Source organism: Trachemys scripta, chromosome 3 (genome assembly GCF_013100865.1).
Source record: "Trachemys scripta elegans isolate TJP31775 chromosome 3, CAS_Tse_1.0, whole genome shotgun sequence".
NCBI classification, from domain to species: Eukaryota; Metazoa; Chordata; order Testudines; family Emydidae; genus Trachemys; species Trachemys scripta.
In genome coordinates, this window is record NC_048300.1 from 44,551,594 (window position 1) to 44,572,654 (window position 21,061).

Here is a 21,061-nt window from a genome sequence, read left to right on the forward strand (position 1 = left end):
TTTTTACAGATTCAGACTAACACGGCTACCCCTCTGATAATGAAATAATAGCAAGTTTGTGTGTAGGAAATAAATTGGTGCCTCAAATGAGTGCTTAACCTCATAATTAAGTACTAATTTAAACCAGTGTAACCCCATTGAGTTCAACAGAGTTACTCCTGATATACAACAGCATAAGGGAGAAGAGAACCAGGCCCTGTCTGCCACATGACAAGATTTTTTTTCTCAGATCAGATTGTGGACATTCCCAATAACTTTAAATAAGGAAGTAGAAAGTGAATGTTTTCTATATACTATCTGGGCTTTCCAGCTATCTTTTTGTTATTGTTTATTACTCCTTATAAGCCAAATACTGGAGCAACTGACACCACTGGGGCAAGGATTTTCTCCTACGGAGAGCAAGATATTTCAAAAACACTTAAGCTATTCTCATAAAGCATTTGATAAAACAGGATATATTCCCAGAAATACAGAGATCTTAATCTCCACTTAAAATATTCATGATATAATATAGGAAAATGTATAATGCTCCACAGTGCTAGGCTTTATTTTTACTGGGTAAACATTTCACTTCAATTTAGAAATAAGATATCTATTTTGTTGAACTGAATCTATTTTGCAAATCTGCTCTCTCTGTCGATCATGCAAGTGAAACATCTGAAGCCATCTTACCATTCTGGCAAGCTTGTATCCTTATCTCATACTGTGTGTATGGATCCAGACCATCTACAAGGACAAAATGAGGACGACCTACTGGTTTTACCAATGGCGAGGTACTGCCAGCATTTAGTAAGACATTATATTCCAAAGGCATATTGGTGTTGAATATCCCTGTTATAGGACAGAAAATAGTACACAGGATAATTTTTGTTTAATAACAGTGTAGGTCAAATCCTAAGAAGCATTGATTATCTGCAACTTTGTGTAAAAGCCCCTGTTGTGACTTCATTTTAGAAACCAAAATTATTTAAATATAAACACAAATAAAATCTGGCTGCAGTTCCCAACAGGAAAAGGTGTAACAGGAAATTTCTGAAAATATATCTGAAAACCAATACACTTCAATAAATCTGTTTCATGATGTATACAGGCTCACTGAAATCAATGCAAATTCGCCACTATAGAATGTCTATGGGAGTGTGACTCAACTCCGCAACAGAGTGTAGACAATTTTTTTTTTAATTTGGAGGAAGTGGGGCCTAGAGTTAAACAATAATACAGTAATGGCTGTTGATTATCTTTTTTATTCTAATTACTGTAGTGGCGATAATCCCAGATAACTGATAGATTGATCTCTTCAGCTCAGTTGGGGGCACAGTCCTCTAATGGTCCATTTCTCCTGGGATATCAACTGGTTCTTGATAGCTGGGGCTGAGTTGAAGGTCTTTCCTGAAGCAGGCTTTGGCTCCTTTCTTCCCTAGCTGGGAAATGGCTCAGCAAGCAGGGAGTCCTCTTCTTGGGAAGAGGAATTGTGTGTGCCTGGGTGAGGCTCAACCTGTCTGTACTTCTCCCACTGGTTTTGTGGCCAGGCTGGCTATTTCCTTCCTTCTCATAGACTTTAAGATCAGAAGGGACCATTATGATCTTCTAGTCTGACCTCCTGCACAATGCAGGCCACAGAATCTCACCCACCCACTCCTGTAACAAACCCCTGACCTATGTCTGAGCTATTGAAGTCCTCAACTTGTGGTTTAAAGACTTCAAGGTGCAGAGAATCCTCCAGCAAGTGACCTGGGCCCCACGGTGCAGAGGAAGGCGAAAAAATCCCAGGGCCTCTGCCAATCTGCCCTGGAGGAAAATTCCAGTTTATATCCATTGGTTCTTGTGTCCACATTGGTACTGAGCTTAAATAATTCCTCTCCCTCCCTGGTATTTATCCCTCTGATATATTTATAGAGAGCAATCATATCTCCCCTCAGCCGTCTTTTGGTTAGGCTAAACAAGCCAAGCTCTTTGAGTCCCTTTTCATAAGACAAGTTTTCAATTCCTCGGATCATCTCAGTAGCCCTTCTCTGTACCTGTTCCAGTTTGAATTCATCCTTCTTAAACGTGGGAGACCAGAACTGCACACAATATTCCAGATGAGGTCTCACCAGTGCCTTGTATAACGGTACTAATACCTCCTTATCTCTACTGGAAATACCTTGCCTGACGCATCCCAATACCGCATTAGCTTTTTTCACAGCCATATCACATTGGTGGCTCATAGTCATTCTGTGATCAACCAATACTCCGAGGTCCTTCTCCTCCTCTGTTACTTCCAAGTGATGCGTCCCCAGTTTATAACAAAAATTCTTGTTATTAATCCCTAAATGCATGACCTTGCACTTTTCACAATTAAATTTCATCCTATTACTATTATTCCAGTTTACAAGGTCATCCAGATCTTCCTGTAGGATATCTCAGTCCCTCTCTGTATTACAATACCTCCCAGCTTTGTGTCATCCGCAAACTTTATTAGCACATTCCCACTTGTCTCATGACGGGCTACTGATCCTCTTTTTCTGTCTCTGTCCAGGAAGACCCCTTCTCTCTAGGAAGACCTTGGTTGTCCTTTAGCAGACTTGGACCCCAGTCCCATCATGCCTCAGGTCAAAGGGCTTCCACCTGCCATCTTATTTATCGTCTTTTCCATGTTAGTCTCCAGGGGATTCATAAAATCATTGTTATCCATGGTAACAAACTAATTGGGTTTAGGCTGTTCCCTTTCTTCATTCTGCTACATTCTAGACCAGTGATACTCAGACTGAGGCTTGCAAGCTGCAACTGGCTCTGTAATGTGTCTCCTGTGGCTCTTTACAGCACATGATATTGAAACACAGTGTGATTTAATGATTAATCAATCTAAGTTATTAAGCATGAGGATGTTTTTACTATGTTATTAACCAATTGTAGTCGATAAAATAATAATAGTCAGACAGTCATTTTGCGGTGAGAATTATTATATATATGAATGATATATAATTATTCTCACAGCAAAAATGACTGACCAAGTATTATTATTTTATCAACTACAATTGGTTAATAACATAGTAAAGGCATCCTGATTGGTGTATATACATAAAAAAAAACACTAAAGATTTTCCCTCATAGTGTTTAAATGCGAATATAGTAAATGAAACAATGCATTTACACTACTGTGGCTCTTTTTGGATAGTGTTGCTCTCTAATTTGGCTCTAGAACCACTGAAGTCTGAGTTTCACTATTAAAACACAGTGACTATATAAAACCAAGAGGCCAGCTAAATGTTTTAGTTTGCCAGAGAGTATTGTGTGTGTTTTTAAATTGAGCAGTCCTATGCCATTCTTACCACGTGACTACTGACTGAGTGAAGTACAAAAACAAAGTGTCTACATTCAAGTTGCTAAAATGAAATAATTTTAAAACGTGGTTGATTAAAAAGGAGGAAACTACACTTTCAATAATAAGTAAATCAATTTATGTGGGTTGCATTACTGGACTGTCTCCACCATTACTTGTAACAGGAAGTAAATGGCAGTGTCCTGAGACTGTTAGCATTTCTGAGACACCTCATCAACCATGACTTGTCTTTCTCTGTGTAAAACTTTGGAAAAAGAGACCATTCCTTCTGCTTATCCTGGTTGGATGATCTTCAGTGACTCCATTATTCTGAAGCTGGTAAGAATGTATGTTGTCTCTACTGTTGAACAACTTTTAGGCACAGTACAAAAGATGAACCTTTCAACACACTGGATTCACTAATTGGAAAAAGATTGATGACAAATTTGAGAGGCACCAAAATTCTTCATATCACCAAAAAGCAGTTGATATTCTTCAAAAGACCACAAAGAATGACGTTGACATGCTAAGTTATCAGTACTCTCAGAAGAAAGAAGAAAACAGGAAGATCCTAATAGAATACTAAGTAGTATACATTATCTTGCTACACAAGGACTTACACTGCAAGGCTATTAGATTGATCTAGCTGAACATAAGCCCTTAAGTGGAGAGACTGACTTTGTTTGCAGGCAAAATGGACTTTGTTTCCAACTGCTTTGTTTGCAGGCAAAATGAGATCCTAATATTTCAAAGTGGGTGAGAAAGAGTTTGAATATCTGGATTGTGAATATGTTTAAAGTGAAATAATGGAAATCAAGACTCTTAAAATCATGAGGGAAATTTCTGGAAAGCAGTATACAATTAGGGTAGCTGCAACAACAGATTTTTCTGAGAAAGAGCAAGTGTTTTTATGCCTGCAATGCATGGATGATTATATGAATGTTCACAAAGAGTTCATCAGATTGTATAATATTGCCTGTACACTGTGGGATCTAATTAAAGATATATTATTGCTCCTAATCTGAGTGAGGATCAGCACCTATCACAGACAATGTTATGATGGTGTCATTAATATGGTACGCTTGGGGCCTCTCTATATGAACACTTAGGTCATGGCAAGCGGGGATATAAATCCACCCCGCACTAGTGTGTCATGCACTAAGTATCTAGCCCACTTTGAAATGGAGTAGATCAAAACATACTAGGGAAATGTTAGCATGCAGCAGCAGTATCCACATGGACACTAAGTATGCTGCAGTGTAGATTTACACCCCAGCATGCTGTGAACTAAATGCTCATATAGACAAGTCCCTTGTATCAGGGACAGCAATCCAATTGTAACAGGAAGAACCCCTCAAGCTACATATACTCATCATGTGCTTGCTTGGAATTTGGCATGCCAAGACGCTATTAAAAATAATACAATCCCCTAAGAGATACACTGGAAGTTGTTTATAAAATTGCAAAGTTAATTTAAAAATATCACACAAATGAGGGGCTATATTTCAGGACATCATATTCAAAGTGTTAAGTATATCACCAGGTATCTGGGTTCTCTCTCCTACCAAGTATACTCTCCAGGTGGTAGCACTGGTTTTAGTTTTTGAGAACTATCTTGTACTGTGTGGAACGTGGGAGATTGTGGAGGATGCAATGAGAGATCCTGAAATGAGAACTTGAATTTAGTGACCTAGCAGCTCAAATGGAAAAATTTAACTTCGTCTTTGGTATTGAACTAGGTTGAAAAGGCCTAAATATGGGTTGGATGTTTCAGCAACAGAAGGCTAATGTCTTATGAAATGACACTTTATTCACTTCAGTCCATCCAATCAGATGAAACCTTTAATTTGTTCTGAGTGCAAATCCACCAGAATAAATTTAAAATTGCAGATAGTCAGAATGTCTGAGCTTCCAAGGAAGAGAAAAGTTCCCAAGAAAATGCAAATAGGGGAGGTCAACCCAGCTATCCAAATTCAGCAAAGGAATTTCCTAAGTATACCTTCTTCAAAGTAGTTAATTTTATGATATCCAGTATTCAATGTACAAAAAGGTCAATTCAGAAATATCCCAGTTTGCTCACTCAAACTGAACAACAGCTGTTTTCCAAAGTGGTAAAGTTGATAAAAATGATATATAAAGTATCCTAGGTTTGTTTGGGAAAGAAATCCATAGAAACTACTTTATACTTACACACACATACACACACACACACAAACAGCACAGAAACTGATACGAGACTACAAAATGTACCAGGTCTTTGGGTCACTGGAGCTTCCAACTTAGGCCACTTAAGCATTTAAATTCCACAAATGAAGGACCCGTATATGCATGTGACCTAAGTCGTGAGTGCAAACAGCAGCAGATGCAAGGCTGCATCTGTAATTATTTGTGTCTACTATTTTGCACTCACAAAAATAAATGCCCAATTAAAGCTGGGTTGAAAAATTGGCCCTTACATATATAAGGGTCTGTCTAAAGAGTAAATGCTGTGCTGCCTACCTGAGCTAGCTTGAATGCAGCTAACATGGGTAACGTAGCAGAGACGACAGTGTGGACTTCAGAGCATGTGGAATAAGCCTGGCATAGACCCTGGGTACATACTTGGCTTGTGAGCCTGCTCTGAAGCCTGCACTGTGCTGTCTTCACAGTTATTGTTACCTACACTGTCTGGATGCACTCTGGGTTGGGTAGGTTAACCCGTGCACAGCTTTTGATGCATGAATGTACCATCAGGGAGGAATTCACCCCTGCACCGTGGACTCTAAGTAGCCTCTCCGATGTGTTTCTCCAACACAGAAGGCCTCTCTGACAGTTGTAGAGCCCACCTCACTAGTTCTGCACTGCTTCTGCTGAAACCCCTGATGGCAGGAAGGGGACATCAGTGATGGCAGGAAACGTCACCATGGCAGGGCAGCTTCAGGTTGCTCTACCTGCTCTATAGCTGATTTGCTCCACATGAACCCTAGCATAAGAGAGACATAAAGTCTCCCCTCTTGGTCCATGTCAAGTCCGCACTGGCAGTGGGAAGAATTAGCCTCTATCTTTCTGACTGCACCCACAAAAAACTCAAGGCCTTACACATCTCAGTGAGATAGATCATGGCTGCAGGATCATGAATGCTCACAGTTATTTGTCTCTGGAATAAATGAAGGATAGTGTCTAAAATTCTCACTCTTTATGTGTATATTTATACATGTATTATTACAAGATTTTTAAGCAGCATTGTACTATAGGATATAGCCATGATAGAGGTGAATCATTTTTAGAGTTATAAGAAATAAGTCCTTTTTCACTAGCTATTCCATTCTATATTCACAAAGCATCATGTATGTCTGTATCACTGTATAAATTATATTTACATATACATCTCATATTGGGAAATGTACAAGCCACATGATAAGTTTATGCTCTCTAACTGAGTATAACCTCTTAAGATACAGTATATTTGCTTGTGATCACAGATTCAAAATTCACTTGAATAGTCTACAACATGCTCTTAAAATTTACTTTGTTGGTGAATTGTCATGTCAGTAAACTCATTTGGAAGATTATCTTAGAAAGTGAACACAAAAGTGCAAATATGTCAAAACAAGTACACTGAAAAATGCAAAGGAATATTAAATGGAAATTCTTCCCAGTATTCACCGAGTGCTAACACCAAGAGATCACTTTACACTTTGAAAAAGAAAAAAAATGAATAGTTAGAATGCATGGAAATGTGAAATGAAAAACTTTGTATGTTCAGACATACCCTAAAAGATCCGCAGCAAGTTTGAAACTATCTACCGCAGGTGCTCTGATGACTGAACGAAATGAAATGGGCATATTTGTTATAATCAGCTGGGAAACCACATGACTTGGTTAGTTCCAGAGTTCATAAATTTATGTCAGAATAAAAGGAACAGTAAAAGCATAAGTGAACCAATTTACCCTAAGTGCAAATGGCAGTTTTGTTATTTGGTGTCAAAGTTACCATGAGCACAATGACAACCTGCCATAACATATTTTCATGTTCACTAAAGAACAAAGATTTAGTTGGTTAATATTCTCAGCAATACTCCTTTTCATAATTTACAACAACTAGATGCTGATAGGTTATTTAACATTTATGAAGTTAAGATGTAATCAGAAAAACCCTGATTATCTTTACAAATAAAAAAGTTAAATTATTCCACTTTTTTCCTCGCAACTTCATTTCACAGCAGGTGCACACTTTGCAATGGGACAAGTCAATCAAACTAAATCTTGTTTTTTGCTGTTGTATTTGGATAATGTATAATGGACAATTCTGTGAAAAAAAGCCAGCAAATTAGGTTTGACAGCCCTGTTTACTTCAAAACTAGGGTAGCTCATAAGGTAGAATTTGCAGCAAAATATGTTTAAAAGAGAAAAAGAAAATCACAATCTTGTTTTAAAGACTGGTGATCAAAGGTCCATTTGAAGTCAATTGCTGAAAACTACTTAATGTAAGGTGAAATGCAACCACCATTAAACCAAATAACTGAAGTTTTACAGTTGTATTCCAGCAAGTCTTCAAAAATAAGCGTCATGTCTTTTATTAAAATCTAAGTAAGAGGTTAATATGCCAAATAATTGTTATTATGAACAACAAACTGGTACCACACATTACAGCCAGAACTAGTATACTTGGATAACTAATGTTAAATATTTTAAATCCATATGTAAGCACCTACATTAAGTGCCCTGAGAAAGGTGCTCTGTAACCACTGCTCCTATTGAAGGCAATGACATTTCTGAGCGCTCAGCACATTTGAACATCAATCCGCTTATTTAGGTGCCTAAATATGGATTTACGCATCTAACTTTAAGTGCCCAAGTTTGAACATTTTGGCCTATACCACCACAGTAACACACACGCTTTGTGCATATCACAAATACTAAATTATCCTACAAAATGAACTGATCTGGAGAATTAATTCCTTTGAATTACAATCTTCAGAGCTATCTATTGTATCATATTTATTATTACTGAGAACTAAGACAATATCAGGCTTAGGGGGGCAAAAAGAAACCAGGCTACCAGAACACCTAAGTCTGGTACACAAATACCAGGTGGGGCCCCAGGAAGAATGTAGGTAGAAATCCGAACACTCTACACAACATGCAATCTGTACATGCTATTCAAAACCTGGAAGCACAGACTGATGGAGTGAAATAGAACTCTATTATATGAGAAAAGGGGATATTTAAATCCAGAAGATCATTAACATATGAAATAGGCAATCTGGCAACAGAGGACATGATCCTGTGGGTTTTGGTGGACGTTCAGCTTTCGCTGAAGTTCATAGCAATTGAAGACACTTGGCAGGGTTAGGTCACAGTGAGAGCTATTGGTGGTGTTAATGAGTTTAAATGTAGGATGGATACTTGCCTACCTATCAATAACATTTATGGATATGCCTGGGGAAAATTATGTTTTTTTCCCCATTCAGGCTTTCTGATTCTGTCTATGATATTGACAGTTGTTCCATAGTAACTAACATATCCTTCTGTGGCATATCAGTGAAATGTACCGTACCTTTGAGGTCTGTGCACTGATGCAATGTAACACAAAAATAATGGGATACCTATTTCAGAAAATAAAGCCCTATTTTCCTTAGCGAGTGAGGTGTGTCAAACATTTTTTCTGAATCCATCATTTTAACTACTGCTCAGCCACCTTGCCATTTAGCTAGGTCAGGAGTTTTAAAACGTTATATCTCTCTACAGTTATTTGGATACGTCACTGATGTTGAAACATCATAACTAAAACCCAAAAAAGGAGAATTTGTCTGATAGGATGTCCATAATTAATCCCCAGGGTGAATATTTGATTCAAATTTATTACAGCAGATAAGCAGATCCAATGCCAAAGTGGCCTGCTATACATAGACAGGAAGATACCAAGGCCAACTACCCTTTCATCAAAACTTAATTAATAAAAAGCAGTTTTATTCCTGGAAACAATATCAATTAAAATGACTGTTTCAGTGGGAGAGTCACTGCCAACCCTTATTATAAAGGCTCAATTCTGGATGTAAAAGGGGAAAACAACAGTATTTTGATATGTGTGTTGCAAAACCTAGGATTCATACATGGAAAACGTAAATCTAACAGAAAAAGACTATCCTGCACCATGAAGTGAATAAGGGTCACAAGTAGTGTTAGACTAACCTTGCAGTCTCAGCTTCCCTGGGCTACATGATCTGGACCTATAGGGTTTACTCACAGAGGATCATGCCATCTCAAAAGATCAGTTTTTGAGCCTCTACGGGGAACCTCTACCTCCTCTCATTTTTAACCCTGTATCTCCCCTTCTTCTTCAAGAAAACATTCGTAGCATGGACAGCCTATAGTGACCCATAATCCGAATTCACGCTTATGAAGGAACATCCATTAATCTCTTAGGAGTACTATATGAATCTATGCCCCTGTGCGCAGTGTGTGTTTTGGCAGCAGAGCGTTTCCCTGCTATTGCTATTGCCTTACTGATGTGGGAAGAACAGGTGCATCCTGTGCACCTGAAGACCCTTTCACTGAAGAAACAGTGGCCCCCACCTCACTGCCCATCCCAAAGACCATGTTGTGGGAGAAGCCACTGAGATTCCCTTAAAGGCCTGAAAACTGGGACTCAGCAGGGAGTAGGAAGTGAGAGAGATCCAGTCACTCAGCCCCTATCAAGACAACATAAGTAAGTTATATGTCTGGAGTGCATCCCAGGACTCGAAGAGGGGTATGTGGGACTGACAGAGAACATGGACTCGTACAGGGGGACCTCTACAATTGTGTGCATAGATTAAACTCAGGTGCAGCAAATATTCATGAAAACCCAATCCCACAATGTGTATGGTTTCAGGAACCCATTTGCCCTTTTACAAAGTCCTAATCTCAAGATAATGAAGTGTATTATGTTGACCATTGACTTACTAAAGCCTCATTCTCAGAATTTTAACCTACTGCCAATTACATGAATTCAAATAGACAAATGAAAAGATCCAGACTATGTTGAGAAACATTTTCAACAAACACCCCATTCCCACACGTCTTTGTTCACCATTTCAATATTTTGTTGTGATTTAAAACTTATTTCTAATGTTACTGAATGTTCAGGACCTTAAATGATACCGACTATCAAAACTATAGCAGAGTATGGGGCACTTTCCAATAAAATCAGCTGTAGATTATACACCAGTCAAATTCACCTCCCTTCTTGCTGGGTTCTAAATCCTTCCTGGCAGTCAGGGGAAAAGTTTAATTTAAGATTTTAATCTTTTTCATATATTATAGCATTTCTATAATGGATTTTGTGCTTCTGCAAATTAAAAGATTGACAGGTCAGGGTATTATAGACCTAGTAGCCGCTGGTTAAATGGGCAGAGTTAGTCACCACAATACTTATTAAGCCATACTTGAATGCAAAATGGTTTTTCTAGGTGAAGTTACTGTCAATGCCCTCTGACTTTCTCGCAGCCAGTGGCTATTCTGCAAGGTGAAAATGTCTTAAATAATTAGGAAGAAGGGACATAAAAAAAAGAGTTCACTGAAAAACCTCACACTGTTTTTCCTGCTGTAAAAAAACATTTCAAAAGTTTTTCAAAGACCGATATAAAAGAAAATTGTCACCTGAAAAATAACTACTATCTAGACATTTGAAAACACATTAATGTGATTCATTAAAAAGGTCAGCGTAGTAGGGAGAGATGGCCTGGTGCAAGATTTAAGGCCTGAGCCAGGGACTGTGAACCCAAGTCAGGCCATGTATTAAAGCAGATGCTTATAAGTTCACTGTTTAGTACATGAAATTGTCAAAGTTGTTGCTATTGTACTAGGAAGCAGATATTTACGTAAATGGATTTCAGCTAGTACAGACACTTTCCAATTTAGTTTAAGATATTAGGAACAAATATATATTTGGGAAGGCAACAAACAAATGTTATGAAATACATAAGGTTGTGAGTAAGTTGTGTATCCTAATTGCTAGTTTTAGCTATAGATGTTGGGGCACTTTGCTGTAATTTTTTGAGTGGCTCAGGGGACAGCAGATATTTTCACTGCTGACTGAGCCTCTTCTCGCTCCTAGCCACTCATGTGTCAATGTACCTGTAACCACGGAGCCAGGGCACTCATGCTGGGCCTAGGGGGCAATAAACCTGGCCAAGTGCCTTTGTTACCAAGCTGTGCCTGTGGTCTTTTTTTATAAGTAACATCAGGGTTTGCTGAATGAGCAGGCTGCCTTATATGCTGTTAACAGTAATAACATTGAAGCTTCAAAAACAGAAGCCTGAACAGCATTACCAAGACAAGGACGTTCCAGCCTTCAGCACTTAACAACATTGGGTAGTACTATCAAGGTCTGCTGAACCAGCTATCTGCACAGAGCTGGACAGCACACTGAAAAAAACCATACACATACAAGCTGACACACTGATGATCCTGACCGCTGATCCGGTAAGTGACAAGCTGTCCACTGTACGGGTTGCGACCTAACATGACAAAAAACTACAAGCTCAGTTACAGCTACTGTGCTGTTAACAAATTTAAATATCTGATGGATATATGATTATCAATAGCTTCTATGGATATGTACAAGTAAAAGTAGAAGTTCCTGTTGGAGATTAACTATACTAGATGGAAATATGGATCTCTCTCTCTCTCTCTCTTTCTGTTTCTATCCATGATGTTAACATTTATTCCACAATAATTGTATCATATCATTTTTATCATGCCAGGGAAATGTAGCATGCCAGTGAAGCCGTGATCTGTACTGACTCAATACAACACTTATTCTTGATGGGGTGACAAACATTTAGCTAAATCCTAACTGCTACTCACCCACTCTGGAGCGGATTTGTTCAGATTTTGTTTATCTAATAAGTAGGCTAAACTATCAATGGACCAAAACCTGGCCCATGGTTATGTGAGATTAAGGGGGCTGTTAACACCTAACTCCTGCTTTACACATCTGCACACCAGGCCAAGAAATCCTTCCGCTGATCCCAAACATCTTCCAGGAGGCCTGGAACCTTATGCCTTCTCTACAGAAATAGTGGACAGAGCCACTTGGGATGAGGACCTCATATAAATCAGTATCATTTCATGGATTCTGGTCCTCCTGTCTCCTTGACACAGAGTGGGAGTAAAGTAGGAGGTGATGTTAATTTCCGATGATGAAACATTAAAATGCAAATATTGCAACTAAAGATGGGCATGAACCAAAACATTGAATCTGAAGTCCCCTGGACTATGAAGTGTTTGAAATATAGTTTTCAATATTGCAAATCAGGGTCATCTCAGATTCCAGTGCAGTCTCAGCATACCACAACATGGTTAGTTCATGGCTCACTCTTACTCCATTTGCCTTGGTTAATAACAACCGAGTACAGCTGCTCTATATCCCATTACCAGTCCCAAAAACCACTCAGGCATATCCTGAATTAGAGAAATCTGGGTGGTTTTTGGGACTGGTAATGGGATATAGAGCAGCTGTACTCAGTTGTTATTAACCAAGGCAAATGGAGTAAGAGTGAGTCATTGATGATGATGAGGATGATAGTAAGCCAAACCTATGACTAGTTGCTAACATTTAGAAATCAGGAGCATCAAGACCAAGTTGGGAAAGAGAGACAACTGAAAAGCCATTTCATGTATAGCTCATGAATCTTAAAATTAAAATACAGGAAAGGAGTGTCTTTGTCACAGGAACTCAGTGCTGTTCATCCTGCAGGCTAAGTGGCATTTTAAGGCTCCAGGAATATAGGAACTTATACCATCAACAAGCATCTTCCCTGTCAATAATCCAGTTTCAGCAAAGATGAAAGAAGGAAATTTACATTCAGTTTTCCTGACATGCAGCTATTTGAATTGTTTCTTTCAATAATACTTAGTACTTACATAGTAGTTTACATGTTCAAACCAATGTACAGACAATCAATCCTCACAACAAAGCAGTCAGATACATGAGACAATATTATTATTATATTAAATCTCTATAAGAATCATCAGCATGGGATACCAGCTACTCAATTCACAGATGCACTTTTTGACACCAGACATGAACGAGAAACCAGAATGAAACAGCAAATTTGCTCAATGTGTTATTTTCCCTATGCCCATTAATTTGCCACAAGGAACTATACAGAAGTATGTTTTTACCTGGAGTGTCCCAAGCCACAAATATGGAATATGCATCCATTACTGTGACATTATATGGAACATGGATTTCCTCTGGTGTTTCTACTGGTGTTTGTATAACGTATTTGTCACTAGTACTGCTGCCATCCCCAGTGCTGGATTCCAGCTGGTAAACATATCTGCACAAACACAAAAACAGCAGCAACAGAAACGGTGGTTAAATGCTGTAGGGATGTTTGTACTGGAATTATTTCCCTTTTGCACCAGTTTAGGAAGCACAGACCACAAAGCATGTTATATATATTGCATTAAAATACAGATTTTCACTTTCTCCTTTATCAGATAAGAAAAGTCACACATCTCTTGCTAATCAAACTAATACACCTCTACCCCGATATAACGCTGTCCTCGGGAGCAGGGGTGAAAGTAAAAAACGGTTACTCACCTTTGTAACTGTTGTTCTTCGAGATGTGTTGCTCATATCCATTCCAATTAGGTGTGCACGCAATGCGTGCACAATCGTCGGAGAAATTTTCTACCCTAGCAACACCCGGTGGGTCGGCTGTGGAGCCCCCTGGAGTGGCACCTTCATGGCGCTGGATATATACCCCAGCCGACCCAGCGCCCCCTCAGTTCCTTCTTGCCGGTTACTCCGACAATGGGGAAGGAGGACAGGTTTGGAATGGATATGAGCAACACATCTCGAAGAACAACAGTTACAAAGGTGAGTAACCATTTTTTCTTCTTCGAGTGCTTGCTCATATCGATTCCAATTAGGTGACTACCAAGCCTTACCTAGGCGGTGGGGTCGGAGTGAGACATCGCTGTGTGCAAAACCGCTGAACCGAATGCAGCATCGTCTCTGGACTGCTGTACCAGCGCATAGTGAGCGGCGAAGGTGTGGACTGATGACCAAACTGCAGCTCTACAAATGTCCTGGATCGGGACTTGAGCCAGGAAGGCAGTCGAGGAGGCTTGGGCCCTTGTGGAGTGGGCGGTGAGGTGTGGCGCTGGGACACCAGCCAGGTCGTAGCAAGCACGAATGCAGGACGTGATCCAAGAGGAGAGACGTTGGGAGGAAATCGGTAGGCCTTTCAGCCGGTCGGCTACTGCAACAAAGAGTTGCGTCATCTTTAAAAATGGTTTTGTACGCTCAATATAGAAAGCAAGGGCCCTGCGCACGTCCAAGGAGTGCATACGCTGGTCTTGGCGCGTGGCGTGTGGCTTAGGATGGAAGACCGGGAGGAATATATCCTGGTTCACATGAAAAGCTGATACAACCTTGGGAAGGAAGGCAGGGTGGGAGCGAAGCTGCACCTTGTCTTTATGGAAGACTGTGTACGGAGGCTCAGATGTGAGGGCCTTGAGTTCAGAAACACGCCTTGCTGAAGTGATGGCTACAAGGAAGACTGTCTTTCAAGATAGGTAAAGGAGCGAGCAGGTAGCCAATGGCTCGAATGGGGGTCCTGTGAGCTTGGAGAGAACCAGGTTAAGATCCCACGCCGGAACGGGTTGGCGTTGCTGTGGGTAAAGGCAGTCTAAGCCCTTGAGGAATCTGACAACCATCAGGTTAGAGAAGACCGAGGAAGCATGTTCTCCTGGGTGGAACGCCGATATAGTGGCCAGGTGAACCCTGACTGAAGATATCGCCAGGCCCTGCTGTCTCCAGGACAGGAGATACTCGAGTATAAGAGGAATAGACGCCTGCAAGGGGGGCGTGTCCTGCTGGTCGCACCAACAGGAGAACCGCTTCCACTTGGCTAAGTAAGTGGTCCGTGTAGAGGGCTTTCTACTTCCCAATAGAATCTGTTGCACGGGATGTGAGCATTGTAGCTCTGTCCGATTAAGCCATGGAGCATCCACGCTGTAAGGTGGAGCGATTGCAGGTTGGGGTGACACAATCGGCCGTGGTCCTGGGAGATCAAGTCTGGGCACAAGGGAAGCGCGATCGGAGTTTGAACTGATAGCTCCAGAAGCATGGTGTACCAGTGCTGTCTTGGCCAAGCTGGAGCGACTAGAATCACACGTGCCTGGTCTCTGCGTTGTTTGAGCTGTACCCTGTGGACCAGTGGGAATGGAGGGAAAGCGTAAAACAACTGGTCTTTCCACGATAGAAGGAAAGCATCCGACAGGGAGCCCGGAGATCGCCCTTGTAGGGAGCAGAACATGTGGCACTTCCTGTTGGCTCGTGATGCGAACAGGTCTACCTGGGGAAATCTCCACCTCTGGAAGATGGAATAGATGATATCCGGGTGAATTGACCACTCGTGCATCTGGAAGGATCTGCTGAGACGGTCCGCCAGAGTGTTCTGGACTCCAGGGAGGAACGATGCCATGAGATGTATTGAGTGGGCAATGCAGAACTCCCACAGGCAAATGGCCTTTTGGCATAGGGGAGACGACTGGGCTCCTCCTTGCTTGTTGATGTAGAACATGGCCATGGTGTTGTCTGTGAGGACTAACACGCAGCGGCCATGCAGACCGAGAAATGCCTGACAGGCTAGGCACACCGCCATCAGCTCTCGAACATTGATGTGCAGAGCTATTTGGGATGCGGTCCACAGGCCTTGGGTATGGTGCTCCCCGAGGTGAGCACCCCAACCTAGAGATGAGGCGTCCGTGACCAGGTGCAGGGAGGGTTGTGGGGTGTGAAACGGCACTCCTGCACAAACCGCCTTGTGATCCAGCCACCCGGTGAGAGAGGTCAAGACCGAGTTCGGAATCGTGACCACCATGTTCAGGCTGTCCCGAGAAGGGCGGTACACCGAGGACACCCAGGCCTGAAGTTGATGAAGCCGAAGTCTGGCATGCCTGGTTACGTAAGTACAAGAGGCCATGTGACCCAACAGACCGAGGCACGTCCTTACAGTGGTAATCGGGAAGGCCTGGAGTCCGTGGATGATGTTCGCGATGGTGCGAAACCGAGTGCCTGGCAGAAGAGCTCGGGCGAGTGTGGAGTCTAAGACTGCCCCGATAAACTCTATTCTTTGGGTCGGCTCCAGAGTGGACTTCTCTTTGTTGAGTAGAATGCCTAAGTCATGGAATGTTTGTAGTATTATCTGGACGTGCGCCTGAACTTGCTCTCTGGTGTGGCCGCGGACCAGCCAGTCGTCTAGATATGGGAACACCTGTATCCTTTGTCGCCGAAGGTATGCTGCCACGACAGCCATACATTTGGTGAACACTCTCGGAGCCGCGAACAGTCCGAAGGGAAGGACGGCAAATTGGTAGTATACCTTGTTTACTACAAAACGAAGGAAGCGCCTGTGAAGGGGGGTAGATCGCTATATGAAAATATGCGTCCTTCATGTCGAGGGCAGCGTACCAGTCCCCAGGAACCAGGGAAGGGATGATGGTCCCCAAGGAGACCATGCGGAACTTCAACTTTACTACGAATTTGTTGAGTCCGCGTAAGTCTAAAATGGGTCGCAGACCCCCTTTTGCTTTGGGGATCAGGAAGTAGCGGGAGTAAAATCCCTTGCCCCTTAACTCTGGGGGAACCTCCTCTATGGCCCCCTTAGAGAGGAGCCCAAAAACCTCCTGTATAAGGAGATGCTCGTGAGAAGGGTTCCTGAAGAGGGATGGGGGTGGGGTGGGGGGGGGGAAAACGAAGAAAACTGGAGGGCGTATCCCCTCTCCACCGTGCGAAGGACCCAACAGTCCGAAGTTATAAGGGAACAAGCACGGTGGAAACGGGAGAGGCGATCCCGAAATAAATGAGATGGATCCTGGGTAGTGGCTGGTGCGCCGTCCTCGGGCGCAGCTTCAAAAGTTTTGCCTAGGTCCTGAAGGTGGCCTAGGGGGGCCCTGGTTCTGACCGGGTTGGGGTCCGTTCGGCCTCCGTCTACCACCTCGTCCCCACCTTCTGGGGAAGTCCTGTCTCGGATGAGGAGGAGGAGGGTAGAACCTTTGTGGCTGTGGCCTAAAGGGCCTGCGTTGAGATCCTGGGACATGCATCCCCAGGGAGTGCATGACGGTTCTCTTTGAGTCTCTGTAACCTAGAGTCCGTCTTGTCCGAGAACAAGCCTTGGCCCTCTAACGGCAGATCCTGCAGGGTCTGCTGCAGTTCTGGCTGTAACCCCGAAACCTGGAGCCAGGAGACATGTCGCATGGCTATCCCAGACGCTAGAGTCCTGGCAGCCGAGTCCGCAATGTCGAGGGAAGCCTGTAAGGAGGTTCTAGCCACCTTTTTGTCCTCCTCCACCAAAGCCCCGAACTCCTCCCTTGAGTCCTGGGGAACCAACTCTTTGAATTTTGAGTTATAATTGTACAGATTTAAGAGCGCCTGTTGGTTTGCGGCCCTGAGCTGCAGACCATCCGCCGAATAAACTTGCGTCCAAACAAATCAAAGCGCTTAGCGTCCTTTGATTTGGGCGCTGCCGCCTGCTGACCATGGCGCTCTCTGGCATTCACTGATGAGACTACCAGTGAACATGGGTGGGGGATGCGTGTAGAGGTACTCATAGTCTTTAGAAGGCACAAAGTACTTCCTCTCTACCCCTCTGGCAGTTGGAGGGATGGAGGCCGGGGTTTGCCATAGGGCCGTAGCATTAGCCTGAATTGTTCGGATAATGGGCAACGCCACCCGGGTTGGGGCATCAGATGAAAGGATGCTCACCACCGGGTCCTCCACCTCCGCTATCTCCTCGGCCTGTAGGTCCATATTTCTTGCCACCCTTTGTAACAAGTCTTGGGGGACACGAAGATCTATAGGAGGTGGGCCTGAGGGTGTTGTACCCGCCACTGCCTCATCTGGGGAAGATGAGGAGGACGCCTCAGGGGGTAAGGAATCTGTGTGAGGGTCTGGCTCCAAGGGACTTGGAGGTGCAGGATCCCCTGCGCCAGGGTCTGGTTCCTGCGTGGGCGTCAGGGCCGGAGCCTCCATACCCCCTGGGGGAGGATGGGAGATGGTGGCCTCAGGAACCCTGGGCTCAGAGTGAGCCGAGTGAGAGGCCGCTAGTGGAGCCCGTTGAGCCTGGTGATACGCCCAAGGGGTCCAGAAAGATCAATACGTAGGGTCTTGTCGAAGGTTGTCTGCCCCCTCCTGCCAATGACCCAAGTCGTCTGCGGATTGACCCTGAGCAGGGTATGTTGAATGGGGAGCCCCTTCGGAAGAGTGAGACGCTGATCTCGAGGGCCAGGGCGGTGCCGAGCATGGGTCCAGGGAAACGTCCTGGTACGGTGCCGAGCTGTGCCGATCAATTGGCGAGCGGTCTCTGCGTGGTGCCGGTGAACAGTACCGGGATCGAGAATGGTGCCGATATGCATGTCGGTACCCGGATCCAGATCTGGATCTGGACGATGAAGACCGTCTGTAACCTCGGTGCCGGGAGTGGCCTCGGGAATGGGAGCGGCGCTTATACCGGTGCCGAGAGCTGCGCCTTGACTCCGACCGGTACCGATGCTTGGGTCGGTGCCAAGAAGAAGACTGGTACCGGGAGGTAGATCTGTGCCGCGAGTACGACCAGCACCGAGATGGAGATCGGTGCCGGGACTGCAAGCGGCGTCGAGACCTGCTCCGAGACCGGGAGCGGTGCCACGAGTCCACGCCCGGAGATGGTGGCCGTATCAGGGTAGGTTTGCCCCTGGACTGTACCATACGAAGGGCATGTGGTGCCGTGGGTTGAGAAGGCGCCGGCTCCATGAGGGCGATGAGGTCTCTCGCCGTGGCAAACGTCTCCAGTGTAGAAGGGAGACAGGGCTCCACCACCTGATGAGGCGGTGAGCCAGTCCACACCGGACTCAACGGCTCTACCCCCGACGCCGGAGTCAACAGTGCTGATGATACTTGCACCCTCTGGCGTTCGGAAGCCGGGCGCGGCTCTACCACCTGTGCGGGGGGAGCCGATGCCTGTTGGACGGCAGCGTCCTGAGTTTTACGGGGCCTTTTATGTCCCGGAGACAGGGACCGGCGCCGAGGGGCTTGCGGCGGACGCGGTGCCAAGGGAGGATGGTACCGTGGCGCCTTTTCCGCGTCTGCCCGCGGTGCAGTACCAGACAGAGCCGCTGGGGCACTACGCACCGAGGCACTCGGTGTCGGAACCTGGCGCGCTGAAGGAGGATCTGGGCTAAGTGCCGCTTCCATGAGGAGCTGCTTAAGCCTGAAGTCCCGCTCCTTTTTCATCCTTGGCCTGAAAGCCTTGCAAATCTTGCACTTGTCCATTTGGTGAGACTCACCTAAGCACTTCAGACAAGAGTCATGGGGGTCTCCCATTGGCATAGGCCTAGCACATGTCGCACACAGCTTAAAGCCGGGAGCCTTGGGCATGAGCCTGGCTGTGTGCCGGGGGGGAAAAGGAGGGAATAAAGGCCCCCTTAACCCTCGCTAACTACGAAAAACTATTTATAACTATTAACAACTACTAATCTAAAAAACACAATTAACAACTATCTACAAGAAGCAACGGGTAAAGCTAAGGAGAGTGGAGAACAGCTATGCCGCACTCCACAGTTCCAATGACCGTCATGGGCGGTAAGAAGGAACTGAGGGGGCGCTGGGTCGGCTGGGGTATATATCCAGCGCCATGAAGGCGCCTCTCCAGGGGGCTCAACAGCTGACCCACCGGGTGTTGCTAGGGAAGAAAATTTCTCTGACGATTGTGCACGCAGCGCGCGCACCGAATTGGAATCGATATGAGCAAGCACTCGAAGAAGAACTTACAGTACTTACAGTAATCGGTACTGCCGGAGTCCTGAGGGAGCGTGGCCTCATCTGGAAGAGGCATGGCCTCAACCGGAAGAGGCGGGGCCTCAAGATTTAAAGGCCCTGGGGCACCGGCTGTGGCTGGGAGCCCCAGGGCCTTTAAATCAACCCGGGGCTCACAGCTGCAGGGGTGGTTGGGAGCCCCTGGGGCTCAGGGGCAAATTAAAGGGCCCGGGGCTCCGGCCGCCACGGAGCTCCGGGCCTTTTAAATCCCCACCGCAGCTCGGCTGCCGGAGCAGCAGGCGGGATATAAAGGGCCCGGAGCTCCTGCGGCTGCGGGGAACCCCGAACCTTGCCGGGCTGGGGCCGGGATTTAAAGGGCCCAGAGCTCCTGCCGCTGTGGGGAGCTCTGAGCCCTTTAAATCCCGGCCCCAACTCAGCCCCAGCCCAGAGCCCTTTAAATCCGCGCCGCGGAAGCCGGTGCGGTCCAATATGGTGTACTGGCTCTTGCCGGTACACCCTACCGGACCGTACTGGCTTACTTTCACCTCTGCTTGGGAGCCAAAAAATCTTACCGCGTTATAGGTGAAACCGCGTTATATCGAACTTGCTTTGATCCGCCGGAGTGCGCAGTCCTGCCCCCCTGGAGCGCTGCTTTACCGCATTATATCTGAATTCGTGTTATATCAGGTCACGTTATATCGGGGTAGAGGTGTACTTTTTATATTACATTTCATAGCATCTTAAGAAACACTTAGACCATGTGACGCATTAAAAACAATTTTAGAATGGCCTCTTAAAAATATTAGGAGATGCTATTGTTAGGGATTTTCACCTTCAAACTGGTATGTTCAACATGCATTATCCACCACCCAGTGCATAGTCTGCTATGTAAAGAATTTCAACCTCTCTGAGCCAAGACAATAGAAGAAAAGTGGAACTATGAGCCAGAACAATTAAAGCTCAGAGAAAGATACTGAGGTAGG

At 44.5% G+C, this 21,061-nt stretch overlaps 1 protein-coding gene across 1 annotated transcript in view; it reads right to left on the reverse strand.

Annotated features, from left to right (window-relative positions):
- Window positions 1-21,061, reverse strand: part of USH2A (usherin) — a 548,586-nt gene that overhangs the window by 83,571 nt on the left and 443,954 nt on the right. The window contains exons 57-58 of the mRNA XM_034764482.1: window positions 13,454-13,611; window positions 673-831 (exon numbers count right to left, since the gene is read on the reverse strand). Of these exons, the coding sequence (XP_034620373.1) occupies window positions 673-831; window positions 13,454-13,611 (317 nt within the window). The remainder of the gene's footprint in view (window positions 1-672; window positions 832-13,453; window positions 13,612-21,061) is intronic.